The sequence below is a fragment of the Gigantopelta aegis genome, chromosome 4 (genome assembly GCF_016097555.1).
Source record: "Gigantopelta aegis isolate Gae_Host chromosome 4, Gae_host_genome, whole genome shotgun sequence".
NCBI classification, from domain to species: domain Eukaryota; kingdom Metazoa; phylum Mollusca; class Gastropoda; order Neomphalida; family Peltospiridae; genus Gigantopelta; species Gigantopelta aegis.
The window spans coordinates 56,680,636-56,699,853 of NC_054702.1; the positions used below are offsets into that span (position 1 = coordinate 56,680,636).

General features: G+C 36.0%; 2 protein-coding genes across 3 annotated transcripts; one reads left to right on the forward strand and one right to left on the reverse strand.

Moving 5' to 3' along the window:
* Positions 1-1,340: 1,340 nt before the first annotated feature.
* On the reverse strand, positions 1,341-2,217 carry LOC121369899 (transmembrane protein 45B-like). Its single transcript, XM_041494978.1, has one exon. The coding sequence runs from the start codon at positions 2,202-2,204 to the stop codon at positions 1,341-1,343; it is 864 nt and encodes a 287-aa protein (XP_041350912.1). The 5' UTR covers positions 2,205-2,217.
* A 2,446-nt stretch (positions 2,218-4,663) lies between these two features.
* On the forward strand, positions 4,664-17,198 carry LOC121372133. 2 transcript variants are annotated; one of them, XM_041498398.1, is made up of 5 exons: positions 4,664-4,733; positions 11,559-12,642; positions 13,209-13,447; positions 14,665-14,808; positions 15,537-17,198. In XM_041498398.1, the coding sequence occupies exons 2-5, from the start codon at positions 11,562-11,564 to the stop codon at positions 16,059-16,061; spliced, it is 1,989 nt and encodes a 662-aa protein (XP_041354332.1). In that variant the 5' UTR covers positions 4,664-4,733; positions 11,559-11,561; the 3' UTR covers positions 16,062-17,198. The 2 variants fall into 2 exon arrangements, with proteins under 2 accessions (XP_041354332.1, XP_041354333.1); XM_041498399.1 differs by lacking the exon at positions 4,664-4,733 and having other exon boundaries at positions 11,488-12,642.
* Positions 17,199-19,218: the final 2,020 nt, after the last annotated feature.

A 19,218-nucleotide genomic window follows, 5' to 3' on the forward strand; every position in this document is an offset into this window, starting at 1 on the left:
GGTGTGTAAGAAAAGTTACTATTAAAGGCTTGTTCACATGGCAGTTGGCTAACAGAATAACTCTACAAAATATTGGTTGAAAATGTATACATTTAATTTGTTTCAAAAAGTATCAACTTGCTTCTTAGCCATCACATATGTAGAGAATACTCAGTGGTGGTTAGATACTATTTATCTTACGAGTTGTTTCAAAACGTATCTAATATATAACAAGCGAAAGTAAGTTGGTTATGTTTGTACACAAACCAAGTTGTAAGATACATGGTAGTTGTATCTAAGGGACACAAATGTAGTATTTTATTTCTTACATATCATCGGAAAACAAGTTTGAAATAAATTTAAAATCCTAAATTTATTTAACTTATTTATGGCACTTGCACTTACAGTTAACTTAAATGTGTCACATGGAAATCAGTTTCAGGTTATATGACGGACTCGCAGAGCAATTGATTCCAATTGTGCTACTTTCATTGGATGGTATTGCTATGTTGACTGGGACATCTCGTAGGAACAATTGTTTGTCTTTAAATCAAAAACATACATACACATGTATGTGTTATTGGCCTGTGATATAAAAAATAATGCATGTTCTCATAAACGTGTGTGAAAAAACCCATCAATATTCTTATATGTATATAATTTAAATCTAGCTACAGATCCATAAATTAGAAAAGAATTCAGGTAATTGCTGTGTTTATAGTGGTAGCAATATGGCTTATGGTTAACTCGAGAGAAATGTATACACTATATTTCAAGTCGCGGAAACCATGTAACACTGCCTTTATCAGATCAGTTATGTGACCCTGCATGTCTTCAATATGTATATCCAATGTGCGTGTATGTTTACAAATTCAAAATTATAACATCTACAGCTATCTTAAACACCCCATAAGTGAAAAGTTAAAACCACAAAACACAGTTGCCAATTTGTAGACATGATATGGATACGCTTGGAACTTTGTTAGCTTTGAAATTATTAATCCCATATGTGCACAACGTATATGTAGTATATCTGTCTCCTAGAGTCCTAGCCCCTGCGCGTGCTGTAACCTCACAGTGGTGCAGGGGTGTAACATTCTCTTTGAGAATGGCCAATACAGCACAAATTGACATTTTGAGTAAAAGTCCATATTTATCTGTGATATTTGTATTTTTGCACAGTTCTTTACACTGTTTTTATTTAAATCTTGAATTTTTATATTGATGTTGATCATCACCTTATTTGTTTGCATTACCATAGTTTGACGCCCAATACCCGATGTATTTTTCGTGCTGGGGTGTCGTTAAACATTCATTCATTCATTCCTAGAGTCCTAGCCGTTTCATTGCACATCCTTGAATTACACAGACGAATGGCCTAAATGTGATATGTTTAGCGCACTCTCAGAATCACTATTTTCATTTGAGACCATGTTGTCCTCTAGCTTATCTTTCACCCTGTAGCTAGTCTTGCTTGGATAGTGGCGGTAACGAAGTGCTACAAGGCTACCAATCGTCAGTACGAGAACAAAATTAAACCCGACATGCCAGGTGAAAATCATGACGACAACGGCCATGTGATCGTGGCTGTAGTGGTCCCAAGACGACACGCTGGAAAATGGATGATGCTGGACGAAACCCATTTGCCACAGCCACGTCCCCTGGCAGAGCACGGTCCAAGAGCGTGCGAGAGACGACCACACGTTGTGGCGGTACCTCATCTCTGCTAGTAACGTTAAAACGGTTGAGAATATCGCATACGCGAGTAACGTATGGAGAAGTCCATCAAGGGGAGGTAGACGCTGAGGGCTGCACTTAACCAGAAAGCCATACATCCCAAAAGCTAGCACGTTGCTGAAGTAATCCACATGCTCGGGGATAGATGTCTTCATGGATACCATCAAGTCCATGACGCCGGTGACTCCAAATAACAGAAACATTGTTGCGTTTTGAACGCTGCCGACGTTGGCAAGGTGGCCATTTTGAAATCCTCGTATCATCTCCACGCTAAAACCTATTGTTCCGATAAGCATCTTGACGTACGCTTCCACTGGCCGGTATTTCATACGGTTGCCCAAACAAGGACACGGAAAAGTTAGTGAAGAACTGAATTTGGCACCTGCTTCCCTACACACGTAATACCTTTGAAATATCCTTATGGTATGCCAAATTGCAATCACAATGAAACACGTCCCAGTCAAAGCAGAACCAGCGAAGTTTTCCATTTTAAAAACTTGTTTCACTTTATATGCACAAAAATTGTTGACTATTTCCTGCCAAATGAAAAGAAAACGACGATGAATATTAATGGTGATGACATAAATGGCAGTGTCAGGACTCAACCTTAATAGAGCCCGATAGATGTTTGGTTACCATATTTTGACTTGGACTCTCAGATTCCCAACTGGACTACAAGCTAACTTTCAACCTCACAAGTACACTATATTCCACATACAACAATATTTTATTTTTTTAAGAGTGTTTAGTTTAATGGGTTTATGGTTTCCACTGAGGGTTACAAGATTTCACAAGTTGAGATGCCCGTGGGTTACCACTAAAATATTTTACTGACAGTCTGGTCGTCACATCACCACTGTACCATCGAGGCTGATATTAATAGTACATTATAAAATCTAATTTTTGTTTACGCCTACGAGCCCTACCACATACATGTACAAACAGAATAATGCTGGGGAGGACACTCGATCAGCCAATTTAGTGACTGCTTAGCAGCATCATAAATAGTAGAAAGCCAACTTCCATACCTGATATTTACTACTATATTTATCACTTCATGATTGTAAACACAAATATAGATCACCCGTAGTACTTTATGTTGCTTGTTATTTGATCACTGCTACGTGGTTGAAATCCGGTGGGCGGATTAACTGAACCTAGATAAAGCGATGTCTGCATCTTCTATCTAATCGGGTGTCGATGATGATGTAGCTCAGAAGTGGATCAATAAAAAATAAAACAGGATAACATACATGTATATGGTGCTAATTAATACATATGCATGTGTATACAGAGCCTGTTTAACCTGGTAGCACCTGTAGTACGTGCTATTGAACCCGCGCTTCGGGGGGGGGGGGGGGGGGGGCGGGGGCGGTGATGTGTACATAAATTGTATTTACCCCAGGTAATGTTTCCCCTCTCCCCGAGGGAGTTGCAAAATATACATCCTGGGAAGAGGGCCCCGCTGTTATTTGTGCTACAGGTCCCGAGGATCCTTAACCCGGCTCTGTGTGTATATACCGGCCTCGGTGGCGTCGTGGCAGGCCATCGGTTTACAGGCTGGTAGGTACTGGGTTCGGATCCCAGTCGAGGCATGGGATTTTTAATCCAGATACCGACTCCAAACCCTGAGTGAGTGCTCCGCAAGGCTCAATGGGTAGGTGTAAACCATTTGCACCGACCAGTGATCCATAACTGGTTCAACAAAGGCCATGGTTTGTGCTATCCTGTCTGTGGGAAGTGCAAATAAAAGATCCCTTGCTGCTAATCGGAAGAGTAGCCCATGTAGTGGCGACAGCGGGTTTCCTCTAAAAATCTGTGTGGTCCTTAACCATATGTCTGACGCCATATAACCGTAAATAAAATGTGTTGAGTGCGTCGTTAAATAAAACATTTCTTTCTGTGTGTATAAGTAATTTCTCGTAAAAATTAAATTGTTACAGACATTGCAATTAGTTGTGAAACCTTAATTTGACTGTACTATATGTGTACAGTTAATTTTTAGTGCATATCTTTCCTGAAATTATTTAAAGGTCTAACCATTTAATTGAATTGTATCAGTTATTTTAACACTTTGACAATGATGGTTTATTTTGTATTAAACATAAATATATAATTGTTGCTGGCTTACTGGGATGACTATTAATACAGACTATTGCGATGCATCCGCAAAAATCAGGTATGTTTTGTTTCTTCAGTTCGAAGACTAATTCCTGACATGACACGTTAGGTATTACGTAACCACCAGCTCGCCAGAGGGCGTATTCACTGGGATGATACAAAATGGCTGCGCCCGTTATATATAATAACCGTCACATTTAACCGTTTTATTAATTAACTATATGATTATACTTGTTGGTATTAAGCAATAATGTGTATTATATATCGTTGAATATGCATACCAGGTCCAATGCCTTGATTGTCCCTTCCTTTAACTGACAATACCACAAAAGCTACAAATACACATTCACCTGTATCAACTAAATTATATATAAATAAAACATTAGGCGTTTCTAATCTGGCTGAGATGATACTATTCGGAGCAACTTTGGGCGTCAAATAATGACTGCTATCGAAGGTACTGTCCGGATTTCAGGTGTGCACTTTACATTAAATAAGCTAGGGATCATCCATTATGTACGTATGCAATTTTTTTTTTAATCGAGAATTATGGTTACCCTTAAGACTGGATTTGTCCAGTGGTTTTCGGTTTAGAGTCATTTTATTTTCATTGTTTTTTCCACGTAAAAACCCAATTAAAAAAACCCTCATAAAATATACAAAATAACAAAAACAAACAAGATAAAATAAAACATAACTTTTATTTACACAGACAGAAATATTCGCTGGACTACTGTCTATAAATGCTCATAACCACTGGAGGAAATTGAAAAGAAAGATAACTACCCATAGATTGATGACGTATTACACATACAGTTCAGAAATTTAGGAAACGAAAGAAGAAACAGTCGGGTTTTTTTTTTATAATTAGTGATTAGCTCATACACATTTGTTTGGTAAAATTTTGATTTTTTTTTCACCTAGAAATATACTCTTAAAGCCTGTTTTATACCTTATTTACATATATGCAAAGCAGGACGTTGGTAACTTGGTTGCTTAGCCTAATCATTTAAAAAAAAAAAAAAATAAGTTTTCGAAATGTTTTAACTTTCAGATTTTGAGCGATGCCTATCTTATGATATATTTTCTTATATATAGCAAGGCAATCAAACAAAAAAAAAAAAGAAAGAAAGAAAGAAAAGATAATTATAATAATGTGTGAGAAGTTTTTTTGACATGACAAGCCAATTTGATAACCAGCTGATAACTGAAGAGAAACATTTATTTTAAAAATAATTAAATATTTATAAAATAAATCCATATGATGTACATATCATTTTTCAAATGTACAGCTGTGGGAAGGACTTCCGAAGGTTCCAGCATGCATGCTAAGGTCGACAACAGTCATTTTTCGCACCCTTCGTCCGTTGTTTTGGCTTTGTACACAATAAATATAACATATCTTACCTTAATTTCACTTGAAATCCATATTTCATAAAAGGTACAATTTTTTAATCACAAGATTTTCTTCAAACACATTCAGGTGCATTAGTAATGTTCAATAATAAAAATTCAATAGCAATTTTGCATTGGAATTTTCCCAGCATTCTTGAAATGGAAATGTCATGTACCCAGTTTGTTATTGTAAGGAGATGCAAAGTGATGTCATTGGAATAGTGATGTTATTCAAATAAAAACAAATAGTTGTATTATTAGAATAAAAACTGGTTTATTAACCATGACCCCTGTCAAATTTGTATAATAAGCAGATAATGCTGTTTACAGGTCAGTATTTTTTTATTTTTCATAATTCTGGACAAAATATTAATTTTAAGTTTTAAAAGATGAAAGAAATAAAAAGTACCTTTTGTCAAATATATCATATAAAAACATTACTGTTCGATATGTTTTATTTATTGTGTACAAAACCAAAACAAGCTAGGGTCCAAAAAGTGACTGTCGTCAACCATAATACTATCACTAACCCTAACCCTAAATTTAAGCCTCAATGAACAGAATGCTGGAACGTTTGGAAGTCTTGCCATAAAACTACTAGAATTATCAATAATTATATCTTAATGCTTGTTTTTCTTGTACATGTATGTATATAAATGTGAAGTACATATGTAGGTCAGTCTTATTAATAAGAATGACAAAACCAGTCTGAAAAACACCTGACAAAACTGAAAAGGAAAATACAGAAAAAAGCAAACAAAATGAATGTTTTTAACATCATACTTGACACTTTAACACTAGTTCACAATTGTCACATTGTTACTAAAAATAAAAGCAAACTTAGATCCATGTGTGCGCACAATCTACCCAAGAAAAAAAAAGACAATGAACATGCATCTGAAATTATGACAAACTGTGCCAGTCAAGAAAACAATTCAGAAACCGGCCCAATTCCATGGTATTTGGTCCATGGGTGTGGACATTTCAAAATGATCTGTTAAACTAAGTTTTTATTATAGTTTAAAGTTAACACCCTTAAGCACATACAAATATACTTTTATTGCCAATTTACTTATATTTTATGGAATTTTAATGCCTCCCATTCCCCCCTAAAAAAAAAAATCTAACTATTTTAAATGTATTATTCTCGAGTGTAACCGGCGTCATCTCATTGTTTGGCAAGGAGTTCTATATATATATATATATATATATATATATGTATATATATATATTATATCTGGGGAAACCCCCCCCCCCCAGTCTACAGCTCCGCACCTTTGGTGCTCTCGTTTGATGAGTTCCGTTTACATGAAATTTTTATCCCCCTCCCCCCTGCTAATCATGCTGGCTACGGGCCTGAAGTTATTTACTGTAAACCGTGAAAAAAATGCGTGCGTATAAATTTCGCGTCGTTCGCGTCCAACCTTATGTCGCGAAATTAATACGCACGCACTATTTTCCAGTTTGAAGTGTGCTTAAAGTGATGTCTCGATTTTCTAGTAAACTATAAAGGAAAACACAAACAAAATACAGTCATAATTCAATTTATTGAAAGTTGTATTAGAATATTCATTTTACAAAAGGTAACACAAATAAGTTAATAACTGGTAACTAACACTGATCAGAAACAAAAATATTCAGAAATAATTACTAGTAGTTGTTCCATTTCGCCAGCTCATAAACATAAATCTTGAGCGTGTGAATACTAATGTTCATTTACTTACGAATGTTTTGAATTGCTAACAGATACGTGTACTAGTAATTAAATTAGTCCAGCCTTTCTCCACCCTGTTGTAAAAACTTTGTTTCCGCTTTATTTCATCAAACACAGAAACAATCCAGTATGCGTGAATAGGTTTACTGTTTACATGTTTATTGAACAAGCTAACATACACTGCGACTAATTTGTTTTGTTTTGAAATATTTTATTGAGAATAAAATTCACAAAAAGATTCACTCAACAGGCACAGCCTATACACGAGCTCTCCTTGATGGGGACTAATCGTTAATTGTTTTATGTAACTTCAATCGATGGCTACTAATCGTTTATTGTTTTATCTACCAAGGGTGTTAACAGTTAACAACTGAAGCTGTAGTTGTGATTCTAATACAAGTGAGGTGGGCAGGGCCTAATCCCCTCTATAGACTCTGTACCAGGCACAATTGCTTGATGTAGGATAACAGAATATTGATTTACAGACAGTAACTTTATAAACATTACACTTTATAAACATTACAGTGAGCTGTCTTTATCCACTTTTTTTTTTTGAGCTGTCAACGGTCGTTCGCGAAATTTACACGTCGCTAAGGTATACATTCGCGAAAAAAACACGTCGCAATATTAATACGGTTTACAGTACACTATTCATAAGTTAGACCAAACATCAAATTAGGATCATATCGGGTTGCATGGGAAAGGTTGATGCACTTTATGTTATGTATAATTATGTACGTTATAAAAACATGTGATACTTGCATACCATATCGATATATAGGACTTCTCCCTATACTTGTAAATGTGTATCAAAGTGCAGATGGTATCGCTAACAATCTCAACCAATGTTCTCAGGTACAAAATACAAAATAGTAACCAAACACTATTGTACATACAGATATATGTTTACTTCAAACTGATCTTCATGTAAAGAAGAAGATGTCATCTTCTAAATTCTTCAAAACAAACAACACAAATAGCATGCCAACTTTTACTTCCGCGTTTACATGTGATGTCAAACTTTGAGCCACGTTTACTTGGTTTCTGATGTCATGCGAAGTTGTAGGTTTTCGCGTGTGATGGCTCATATATGTTTTAAAACTTCGTAAATATCAGATATTATTTCAAGTGAAGTTGTATGTATCTGATATAAATGATAGTGAAAATAAAATAAAATAAAATAATAAATAAAATAAGATAAATAAATAAGTAAATAAATAAATACATAAATAAATAATTTGTGGATAGACATGTAACATTAATTAGTAGTTGTATGACTGTCTTTTTTTAATGAAACGATAAGGGAAAAATAGAGCTGTGATAAAGGTCTATGTGAGTTGGGGGTTTTATTTGGTTTTTTAGGGGTAAGGGGAGGCATATTTTATTAAATTTTAAATACTGATACATGTGGAGAATTAAACATCACTGGAAATCCGCGTGCGTATTTAACTATAATTCTAATTGTTAAAAGTAAAAAACACATTCCACTAAAGTTAATTTTATTGTATGAATCTTTTAATTTTGCATTGTTAAAATACTCTTGACAGGCGTCCAATTCAGCAAGGGACAGTACTCTTCGTGCACATGCGCAATGGGAACGTGAAAGAGGTCTATTGATAAAGATACATATGGAAGATAAAACTTGGGTTGTGGGGATTCAAATCAATTGTGTCGTTGAAATCCTTGCTATTGTCATCCATCAACAGTTTATATTAATATACATTGTTGATAGTTTGGCCTCAGATAATGATGAACAGAAAGAAGAAACTGTCCAAAGACTATAATTTCTGTACTGACTAGAGTTCATATTTTGAATTCCAGTTAAATCAGATGATCATAAAACTACCAACAAAAGTCAAAATATAATAATATATTAATTCTAAAATATATGGTAAATTGCAAACAAGAATTCTACAGAATTAAATGTCTGGCCTACCATAAACTTATTCAGTGTTATTGATAGTGCATCTGTAGATATCTATCTCAATGCATGTTAAAAATGTTTTTAAAACGTTAAAAAAAACTTAAACTTCAAAACATTTAATTAAAATTTAAAAATGATAAAGTTGAAAAACAAATTTTGACGTGCACTGAGGTGAGCATTCATAGATAGAACTATAAATGAAGCTTTACTGATGTAGGACATGTAATTTATGAGAAATATAGCTACGTACATTTGTACAATCAATGTTGAGCTAAATTAAAAAATTGATGCTGCAGCTGTAGTTATACCTACATGTATACTTCATCTTTTTAGTTTGTACATGTATTGTAAAGGTAAGACAAAAATCACCAGACTTAGCAACATCAGGATAAACAATGTTGTTGACAGTATGGTCACTGATTATAAAAGTATATTATATGAATATTGTATGAGAACCTTTTTTTTTGCAGAAAGACAGTTCAAAAAAAGAAAAGAAAAAAAAAAGAAGTTTTATTTAATGACGCACTGAACACATTTTATTTACGGTTATATGACGTCAGACATATGGTTAAGGATCACACAGATTTTGAGAGGAAACCTGCTGTTGCCACTTCATGGGCTACTCTTTCCGATTAGCAGCAAGGGATCTTTTATTTGCGCTTCCCACAGGCAGAATAGCACAAACCATTGCATTAAAAATCCCATGCCTCGACTGGGATCCGAACCCAGTACCTGCCAGCCTGTTGACTGATGGCCTAACCACGATGCCACCGAGGCCGGTAAAGACAGTTCAATTAATTAGGATTTTATGCACTTATTTTGATGATAAAAACACTTAAAACAAGTAAATATCATTGATTTCATAAACTAACAGTGTTTCATTAGTAGTATTTGATACATTTTGTATGCATATCATTTATTAGTTGTATAAGTGAACTGTCCTGGCTCGTCACGTCCTGGCTCGTACTGAAATCATAAAGAATATATTATTTGTGTAAATTGCCATATGGCATTCAGAAATAGACTGGATATTGTGTTAAACAGTGTATTTCAATAAGCAAACATTCTATCAGGAGAGCAGAGTTTTGGAATTTACTGCAGTGTTACTTTTCACTTTATAAGTCTTTTTTTTTTTTTACAAAAACAAAATTGGGCCGGACAATCTTATACTACTATATGTAATGATTCTATAAATCATGAGATGTGTCATGTGTGATCATTTATTTTCAGAGTAAAATTTTAACCCCCCCAAAAAAAATTCCTGTGACAACACTGGCATTTATGAGTTACAAAGTGATGTCATGTGGACTGTTTATAAACAGACGTACAACAAATTGTAGTGTATATTTCAGATTAGGCACAGCTTTTTGGTGAGAACCACATTTTACTAGATATTTCAGTGTTCACAGAGAAAATGATCATTGAATGCTCAGGTGCACTGATACAACGGACAGCACTGTAATAAAATTTTACATCCCTAGAAAAGGAGTAATTTTCTGGATCTCGTTACTAATTCTTTTAAAACTACTTTTAATTTTATTCAACATACGTGTATTTATGAAATACCATGAGATCAAACATCATATTTAATAAGCTGTTTGCTTGTAAATTCAGTAGGTACTGTTCACCACTTAAAATGTTTGTGCCTTCAAATATTAATTTAAGAAGCAAGAAAGGGGCCACAATTCTAAACATATTTAATAATTTGTAATATAATTATACATTTTTCAATACATATTTCATGTAAACTATGCATTCTAATCATGCAATATTAAATGCACCACTTTAACAAGCTGATATGAATGTAAGTAGAAGTTTTTAATGTTATAAGCAATGACAATTAATTTGTATCAATTAATACATAATGATGCAAGTGTTTAAGATACTGTATAATACTTACATGTAGCCTACATGAACTGTGCAAACCTTTATTGCCATTAAAATTTGCTTTCCTACCAACTACAAGACATATATTACACAGCTCACAAACTATGTTTTGTCTACAATTTATTTCCATATTTAATATAGTCATACTTAGCTGTACTATCCACATGTGTAATGAGACATAAATCATCCAGAAGATTTTCACGTACTACTAGTAATATCAGATGTCCACAACACCGCCTGTCATTGTTTGCATTGCTACTATATATTATATGCTTCTTAGATATATCCTAGCGATATGTTTTAGCAGTCCTTATTATTTGACACAAGCAATTGTCCCCTCTCATGTCTGCATGGGCAAAAAACTGCTCCCCATGTTACATGCTGATATCACTAATGTATTGAAATCAAAATTACTTTTAATTTGACACTCCAAGAAATTGTTCCAGTACATACTTTTAGGAGAGCAGTTTTTGCTGACCATTGATCTTTAAACCATAAGCACTGGTTTTGATTCAATTGGTACCCACAGATCTGTCTACAGAGCTAAAAAGTCCAGGGCTTATATTTTCGAAGCAATCTTAGCCTATGAAATCGTAAAACCATTGTATGCTATGACGTCACTATGGCATGTGCTGTAGTGACGTCACAACCAACCATGGTTTTATGATTTCGTAGACTAAGATTGCTTCAAAAATATGGGCCCAGACTTGCTAGAATCCCTTAGTGGAACTGCATGGATATTGAGTTACATGTACTTGTCACATATTTTAAGTAAAATATTATCTTTTTTTCTATCTTCAGAATATGGCAACTGCAGCTTTTAGCAGCACTTCCAGCACAGAAACACCTTCAAATTCAACACCAGAAAGTTTTAAGTTTGAAACAAAATATATTGTTCTCAGCTTTCTAAGCGAACTTACTAAACGTCAGAAGCAGCATAACTCGGCCTCTCCTCCAAAAGCCTTCCAGACATCATCAACAGACTCTGACCAGAGAACCCGAAAATTCTTTAATACATGGCGGGGGAAACATTCACCTTACAAGCGAAAAAATAAAAAGTCGGCTAATGCCGAGTTTCAAAACAGAAAGAAAACCGGCCACGGAGCCCTGAGAAAAACCAGCTCACACAATTTGTTATGTGGCTCCACAGATGTATCCCAGAAAGCTAGACTTGCTAGAAAATATTCGTTACCTACCAGCTGTAGCTACTCAGATCACAGACTTACATCATCTGTCTCCACACCAGGCATGTTAAATCGGAGTTTGAGCAGTGGGAGCTGTCATGACTGTAACAGCTACTGTAGCGATGCCGATGATGAACTGGAGAGCTCCCAGGGATCAAGTGTTGTGGGGAGTAGTCTCGGGATATACAAACACAGCCATAGGGAACACTTTCAGCATCTGTCGACAGTTGCCAGCGAATCTGAAACAGAACAAGAACTAAGCAAGATATTAAGCAAGGCCGAACCCATTGATATTGATATGATAACCTTAGAAGAAAGGCTTCTGTTTCGTTCCAAATCTGGACAGTCTAATGAATCTGCAAGCGGTTTGAATTCCACTTTCTTGGATGACATAGATGGTGTTATACCCAATAGTTTTGACCATATAGAGAGCAACACCGATTCAGATCTTTCTGATTTGGAACTGGAACTCGAAGAAGAGCTTGGTGCTAAGGGTGGTGAAGGAGACAATGCTTCTATCGGGATCGAGGTCGCAGTGTTGCCAAATGGGTCAAATGGAGTTGTCGACAGGTCGTGTTTGCGCCTCGATCTGGTCGGTGATACGGCCGATAGACACCCAATTAGACTTGACTCGATAGTGCTGACACTGCAGGAGGAGGTCCAGGAACAGATGATTTTTCTTGAATCGGAGGTGGAAGATGGTAATTCTGTTCATTAAATTAAAATTGTCATTAAGGCAGGATCATACAACAGTTGACCTGCTAATAGGTGTCGGAAGATGACAGCAACTGGGGGATGCAGCCATATGTTAATTTGATTTTAAACTGGGGGAGTGGGGTGTAATGCATTATCTTCAGAGTTGGACTTATGACGGCTGTAAAATTGCAGTTACATAACTTGAAATATATACTGTACCTATGCCAAGCAAGGTAGAAAGTATTTTTGTTTTTGTAATTAAAACTTTTAAATAACCATTGACAATGGTTTACAAATAATGTATTAAGTGTTAATGTATTTGCAATAGTACCGTATTTTAATTTTGTCCTATGACCACAGATGTAGAAGTGGAGTAATTCTGTAATGTACATGTACTCCTGTACTCGATCATGAAAAATGTCCATGTACACGCACTTGGTTAATTGGTCAAGTGGTTCAAGCAAGCAATGCTTGTCAAATTCAATTAAAAACATAATTTCCGTAGTGTTACATGTATGTATATAATTATTATACTTGTTATACCAAAATTGTCAACATTTTATATTTTCAGCCATAAAAAGTCAGTTAATACAGCGAGTTGATTCACCGTTTGAATGTCCACTGACACCCCAGTCCGAGTGTGCTCGTCTGCTGGCTGTCATTGGTGATGATATTGATGTTCAGCATCGTGCACGCATTCAGTCAGCAGTGGGTCTCTTCTTCAACTCCAGTTCTGGCGTTTTCTCATACGATACATTCCGAAATATTGCAAGTGATGTGGTTGATGAAACACTACCAGGATGGAGACAGGTAAAAATTACTGAACAAATTACTTCCCAGATAAGCAATTTAAGTAGGTTTTCTGTTTGTTCAGAACTGACATGATTTTAACCTTGCAGCTACTGCAAACTGCCCCTTATATGAAAACACTGATAACCACAACTCGCTGATGACCACATGGAAAACTGGTTTATGGGCAATTAGACTTGCATGTACATATCCAAAACTTGTTATCAGGTTCCTTGGTTGACACCAGTAGCATGAGGTACCTGTAGGTTTAACAGACACCACTAGAGAAGACACAATTTTATTTCAGTTATTCAGGCCTCAGAGAATTGAAAATAAATGGGTTACACGAAACTAAATTTAGGAAACCCATTCCCTTCTGTGTGAGCCATTATGTCCACAATGTAAATGATGACTTAAATGTGATGTGCAAATGAAAAATAGGTTACACAGAATTAGATTTGCATGAGTGACATAATTACTAAAATGCACAAAAAGAAAACAGTGCACACATATTTACAACAGTCAAATAGGTGAAATAAGATGCAAGATTTGAATGGTAATTGGATGTCAGTAGTAAACATGTACATCTGGCCATTGCTTTGTAGAGATTTAGATATGGTGTACATGTAGTTTATGATTTGTGTCAGTCATATAGGCTCTAATTTTCTTATAGATATGTTGAAATTCCACATAGCAGTTATTATATGTACAGAGAAATAGAATATTATTATTTTTGTTTGTTGAAATCTGCCATTCTGCTGTTACATTTTGCTGTAACATGTTGCTACATAGCAATTATTATATGAACTTGTGTGTCATACTGTTTTTATGAAATGAGCGTCTGGATTGTTGTATTGCCCGAGTGAGAGCGAGGGTAATACATGAATCCTGACATGAGTTTTGTAAAGTCAATAATGTCTTAATATCCATATTATTGGCATTTTTTTATGAATAACAAGGGCCGTCTCAAAATGTTTCAACCACAACTACATGTAGAAGGAGATGACGAAATGACGTCATATTTCACATGCAGTCTAAGCAACATGTATGACTGAGGTGTTATGATGTTGCTTCCCAGAATTACTTCATTACACTTGTTGTTACATGTGTGCTTCGTATGGTTATTATTAACTGGGTTATGTTGAACCATGTGGATTATAAGTTTTGTTGTGGAACAAATAAACATATTACACATATTAGAGTAGAACTTATGAAACGCTTCCTGTTGTTTGTTACAGGTTGCTATTCTGCTGATGTACACAGAAGGTGTGGCGATAAGACTAGTTCACAGTGGTCACCACAACATAGCTTGCATCGTTGACTACAGCGTGCAACTGCTCACCGACCTAGCGGCCGACTTCATTATCAAACAAGGAGGATGGGTGAGTTTGTGATAAATAATTTTTATCTTTTTTATTACAACACTCAACTGATAATCTGTTACCTATATTTTTACAAGTCTGTGTTGCCCCACCCCCGCCCATCCCTTCCTCCTTGAACTGTAAAGGCTACAACTATCAATGTTATGTTTTTGTTTTAAAAGCATATTCATTAACTACTACTCCAGAATACAGTTTAGACAGTTGTAATAAGAGTATGACATTTAATTTTAATAGTGCAAGAATGTTGTTGAAATTAATAAGTGGACTTTTTTTTTTTTTAATAATACAAAATGAGAAGGATTAAATATCAATGCCAATTGTTTGCTTACAATAATTTTTCAAAAGAAAATTGTGTAAATTAAGATTCATTAATATGCAGGGATGTTTAGAGCTATGCGTAAATGCATTTTTCCATTCCGTCTGGAAAAACCCCAACATGATGATGTTCAATACCATTAACCACACAAGGTTCATTTGCATGTTTTCATGGTTTCAAGTTTATGATGTGTGCCTTATATTATAAGTTATAACCAGTTTAGATGTGTTAGCATTGAATGCAATTTTTGGCAGTTCCAGGCGTTGCAAACAACAATTTTCCTTCAGGGGCCCTTGAGCGGCCCCTGGACCCCGGCCGCAGTAAGCTTTTTTGTTCCAGCCCCTCTCACATTCCTGAATATGTGAATGACAAAAGACAGGATATAACAGTTTTATTTTTATTTTCTGCCCAGGGTGCCATAATGAATTGCGACCCCAGTCTGACTGGCACCACCAGCCAGAGTTCCCCCGAGCGCTCTCAGCCGGACAACCCGTTTCTCGTGGCCATGTTAAAACAGCAGCAGGCGGAGGACCACGTCCGTAGACAGTGCAAGAACGAGTGCAATACTCTCCGGCAAACAACTGATGGCCATGGCTCTAGATCGGAAGATATCCGTCCCACCTGCAACATGTCTGAAGACGTTCGACCGTCTTGCTCATACGACTACCACAGTACAAGCCCAGTTAGTCCTGTGTCGCAAGAGAAGAACCAGGCTGACGAAGACCAAGCCAGTGATAGACCAAGGGAAATAACTCCTGTGAATGCCAGAAGTGAGTTCTTGAGGTCCGTTGCTAACGGCAGCAGCTGGATATTAAACCGGTTGCTAGACACTGGTCAGAGGTTAGGCGTGTCTGCTCAGATTTCTGCCAGTTTTCTTTTACTGGCAGCAGGAATCACTTTCACTGTGACCTACTTTAAAGGTCGGTCAGGGCAGTAAAATGTGCAGAATCTGCACATCAAAGTTGATTCTCATAATATTCTTATTTTTGTAAATTATTTTTAAACATTGTTGTGATATTGGTTGATTTATTTTTATATACATTTTATACTTTTGTTGTTGTTGTTTAATTGCAACTGTTTGCTTGTTTCGTTCACAGGTCTGTAGCAATTGCAGACATGATTTTTGGTTTTTTGAAATGTGGAAAGCAGGAATTGCTGCAAGCAAAATCATCCTGCACATTTCTCAGTGGTCAGTGAAAATGACCCAGATCTATTATATATATTAAAAAATATTTTTTAAATACAAATAATGTCACATGTAGGTTTTTGAAAAATAATTTTTTTTAAAAGTATTAACTTCTGTAATCTAAACCACTTGTATAACAGTAGGTCACTCTGTAGGTATATTTACATACCTTAGTGTCTTTTTTCCATGTGTAGTAAACCATGATACTCGTGTGTGTAGTTGCGAACAAATATGGAATTGATGTGAATTGGTGATGATATTCAATTATGAGGACTGACATTTATAGAACTGCTTGTGTCTGAACTTTTCAGATTAACCAGTTAAGAAAAATCTGAAATGAAAGCAGTTTTATTTATTTATTCCAATTATATAGCTTTTTGTTCCCCCAAATTAACTACATTTAAAACAAATAAAGAAAAAATGCGAAATGATGGAATACTGTCATTCTCAAAACAAGTGGGCATTACCATTTCAGGGCCCGTGCTTATGAATCTTTAAGAGTCTACAATAACTGAAATACCTAATGACATCACACTCTAGACATTTTATTATCACCACTTCTGGTCATTGGGCCTCGGTTTTATACCTAAAGTGTGAAGTGAGCATGTTGCTAAATAAAATTCCCATGGTTAATTTAATCCTGTGGACTAATAATAATGTTATATACTGGAGGTGACAGAAACATTTTATGGAGAAGAATGTAGCTGTCTTAAAACACTTTACTGAAATGTTAAGAGTTATAGGATCAAATCCACTCTGGTGGATGTATACTGAACAAAATAAGAAACTTCCGCTAATTTTGCTTGAGCATAACTTGATGAAAACAAACCGTGGGAATAATTGTTATATATGCGTTTAAAGAGTGTTCCATGATGCATCATTTGGTGCAAAAATCATGGCCATAGGTTAACAGAAACTGGGAGAAATTTTGACCAAGTGTGGTAGGGGTTACAAAAAAAAAAAACCCCACTTAATAACGGGTATGACCACCTCTTGAATTGACCACTGCAGTGCATCGCAGGTGCATGGAATTGACTAAAGTGTTGATTTCTGCCTGTGGAATATTGTTCCATTCCTGAATGAGCGCTTGACGAAGTTCGTTGATGTTAGCGGGTGGGTTGGGACGACGCGTCAATCGTCTGTCCAGACTATCCCAGACATGCTCGATGGGGTTGAGATCAGGACTTTTAGCGGGCCAGTCATCAATGAAATCAATGTCCTAAGAAAATTTACAGTATCTCTAGCTGTATGAGAGGTGGCATTATCATGCTGAAAAATCGAGATGTTGGCATTGTTATGGAACAGAGGAATGACGTGATGAGCGAGAATGTGATCGCGGTAACGTTGAGCATTTAAATTGCCATCAATGACGACTAGTGGTGAACGATAAGCATAGGCAATGGCTGCCCAGACCATGACACAACCCCCACCCCCGAAACAGTCTCGTTCAAGAACACAACAGTCAGCATAGCGTTCATTTCTCCATCCGGTAAACGCGCACCCTGCCATCACCACGTTGTAAAGAAAATCTGGGTTCATCCGAAAAAAGAACGGTATTCCAGCGTCGCCGTATCCAACGAGTGTGTACACGTGCCCAATTAAAACGATTTAGACGATGACGTTGCGTTAAAACGCATCCGACGTAAGGACGTCGTGCATGTAAACTGTTCTCCCGCAGACGATTACGAACAGTTTGCCCACTGATTCGGTTATTATAAAGCCCAGGTGTGTTAGCAGCAGTATCAGTGGCAGTTTGGAATCGATTGCGCAAATGCGTGTTCATGATATAGCGGTCTTGACCACGCGTTGTAACACGCGGACGTCCACGACGTGGCAAGTCGTTGGTGCTTCCTGTCGTTCGAAATCTTACGCGAAGATGTCGTATCGCTCGACTAGAACTCCCAACATGCCTTGCAACGTCTTCTGTCGACATGCCAGCATCAAGCATGCCAATCGCCCGTTTGCGTAAATTATTGGGTATTCTTGGCATACTAAAAATGCTACAATGTGAAAAACGTTAATTTTTTTTACAGATTTTTAAACGTTTTCGTTCACTTGACAACAATGTCAGTAAGACAAGTAAAACAAATTGACCAAATACTACACGGGACATGTCGAACCATGCATACACGTGCAAATTGAATTTCACGTTGTCGACGATTAACAGTGCAAAAATAATCGATAAAATTCATGAATCCTAATAATACACCTCAAGGCTAATACTACCTATATAATTTCATTACACAATGAATTCTTTAACACAACAAATACTATATGTACAAATCGGAAGTTTCTTTTTTTGTTCAGTATATGTTCTGTTCTGCCTGTGGGAAAGTGCATATAAAAAATGCCTTGCTACTAATGGTGAAAATGTAGCAGGTTTTCTTTAAAGACTACATATCAGAATTGCCAAATATTTGGCATCCAATAATCAAGGATTAATTAATCAATGTGCTCTAGTGGTGTTGTTAAAGAAGAAAAAAAACCCCAGAAAAACTTTTAACTTACTTGGGGAAAACATTCAGTTTGAAATTCATGTTTTTGAATGATTAGTTGTAATCTTGTTAATAATCTTACACATTATGTGCTTTGCCAAGTTAAAAAACAAAACAAATCTGTTTATTTCCCATACATACCATTGTTACACAAACATAATTAGTGTAAAAGCATTGTGCACATAAACCACATACATCATATCATTATCATGCCTAGAAGTTAAATATTTCAGTTACCCATACCATAGCAGAGTTCTTGTTTCAAAGGCCCAAAGAACTGATCCTGTGAGTACAACAGTTACACAAACAGTAAAATAAGAAACAAGAAGAAAAAAATACACACCAAAAAACCATAGCAAACTCCCAAATCGCACAGTAAATCCAGTTATTGAGATATCAGATGGATAAAACAT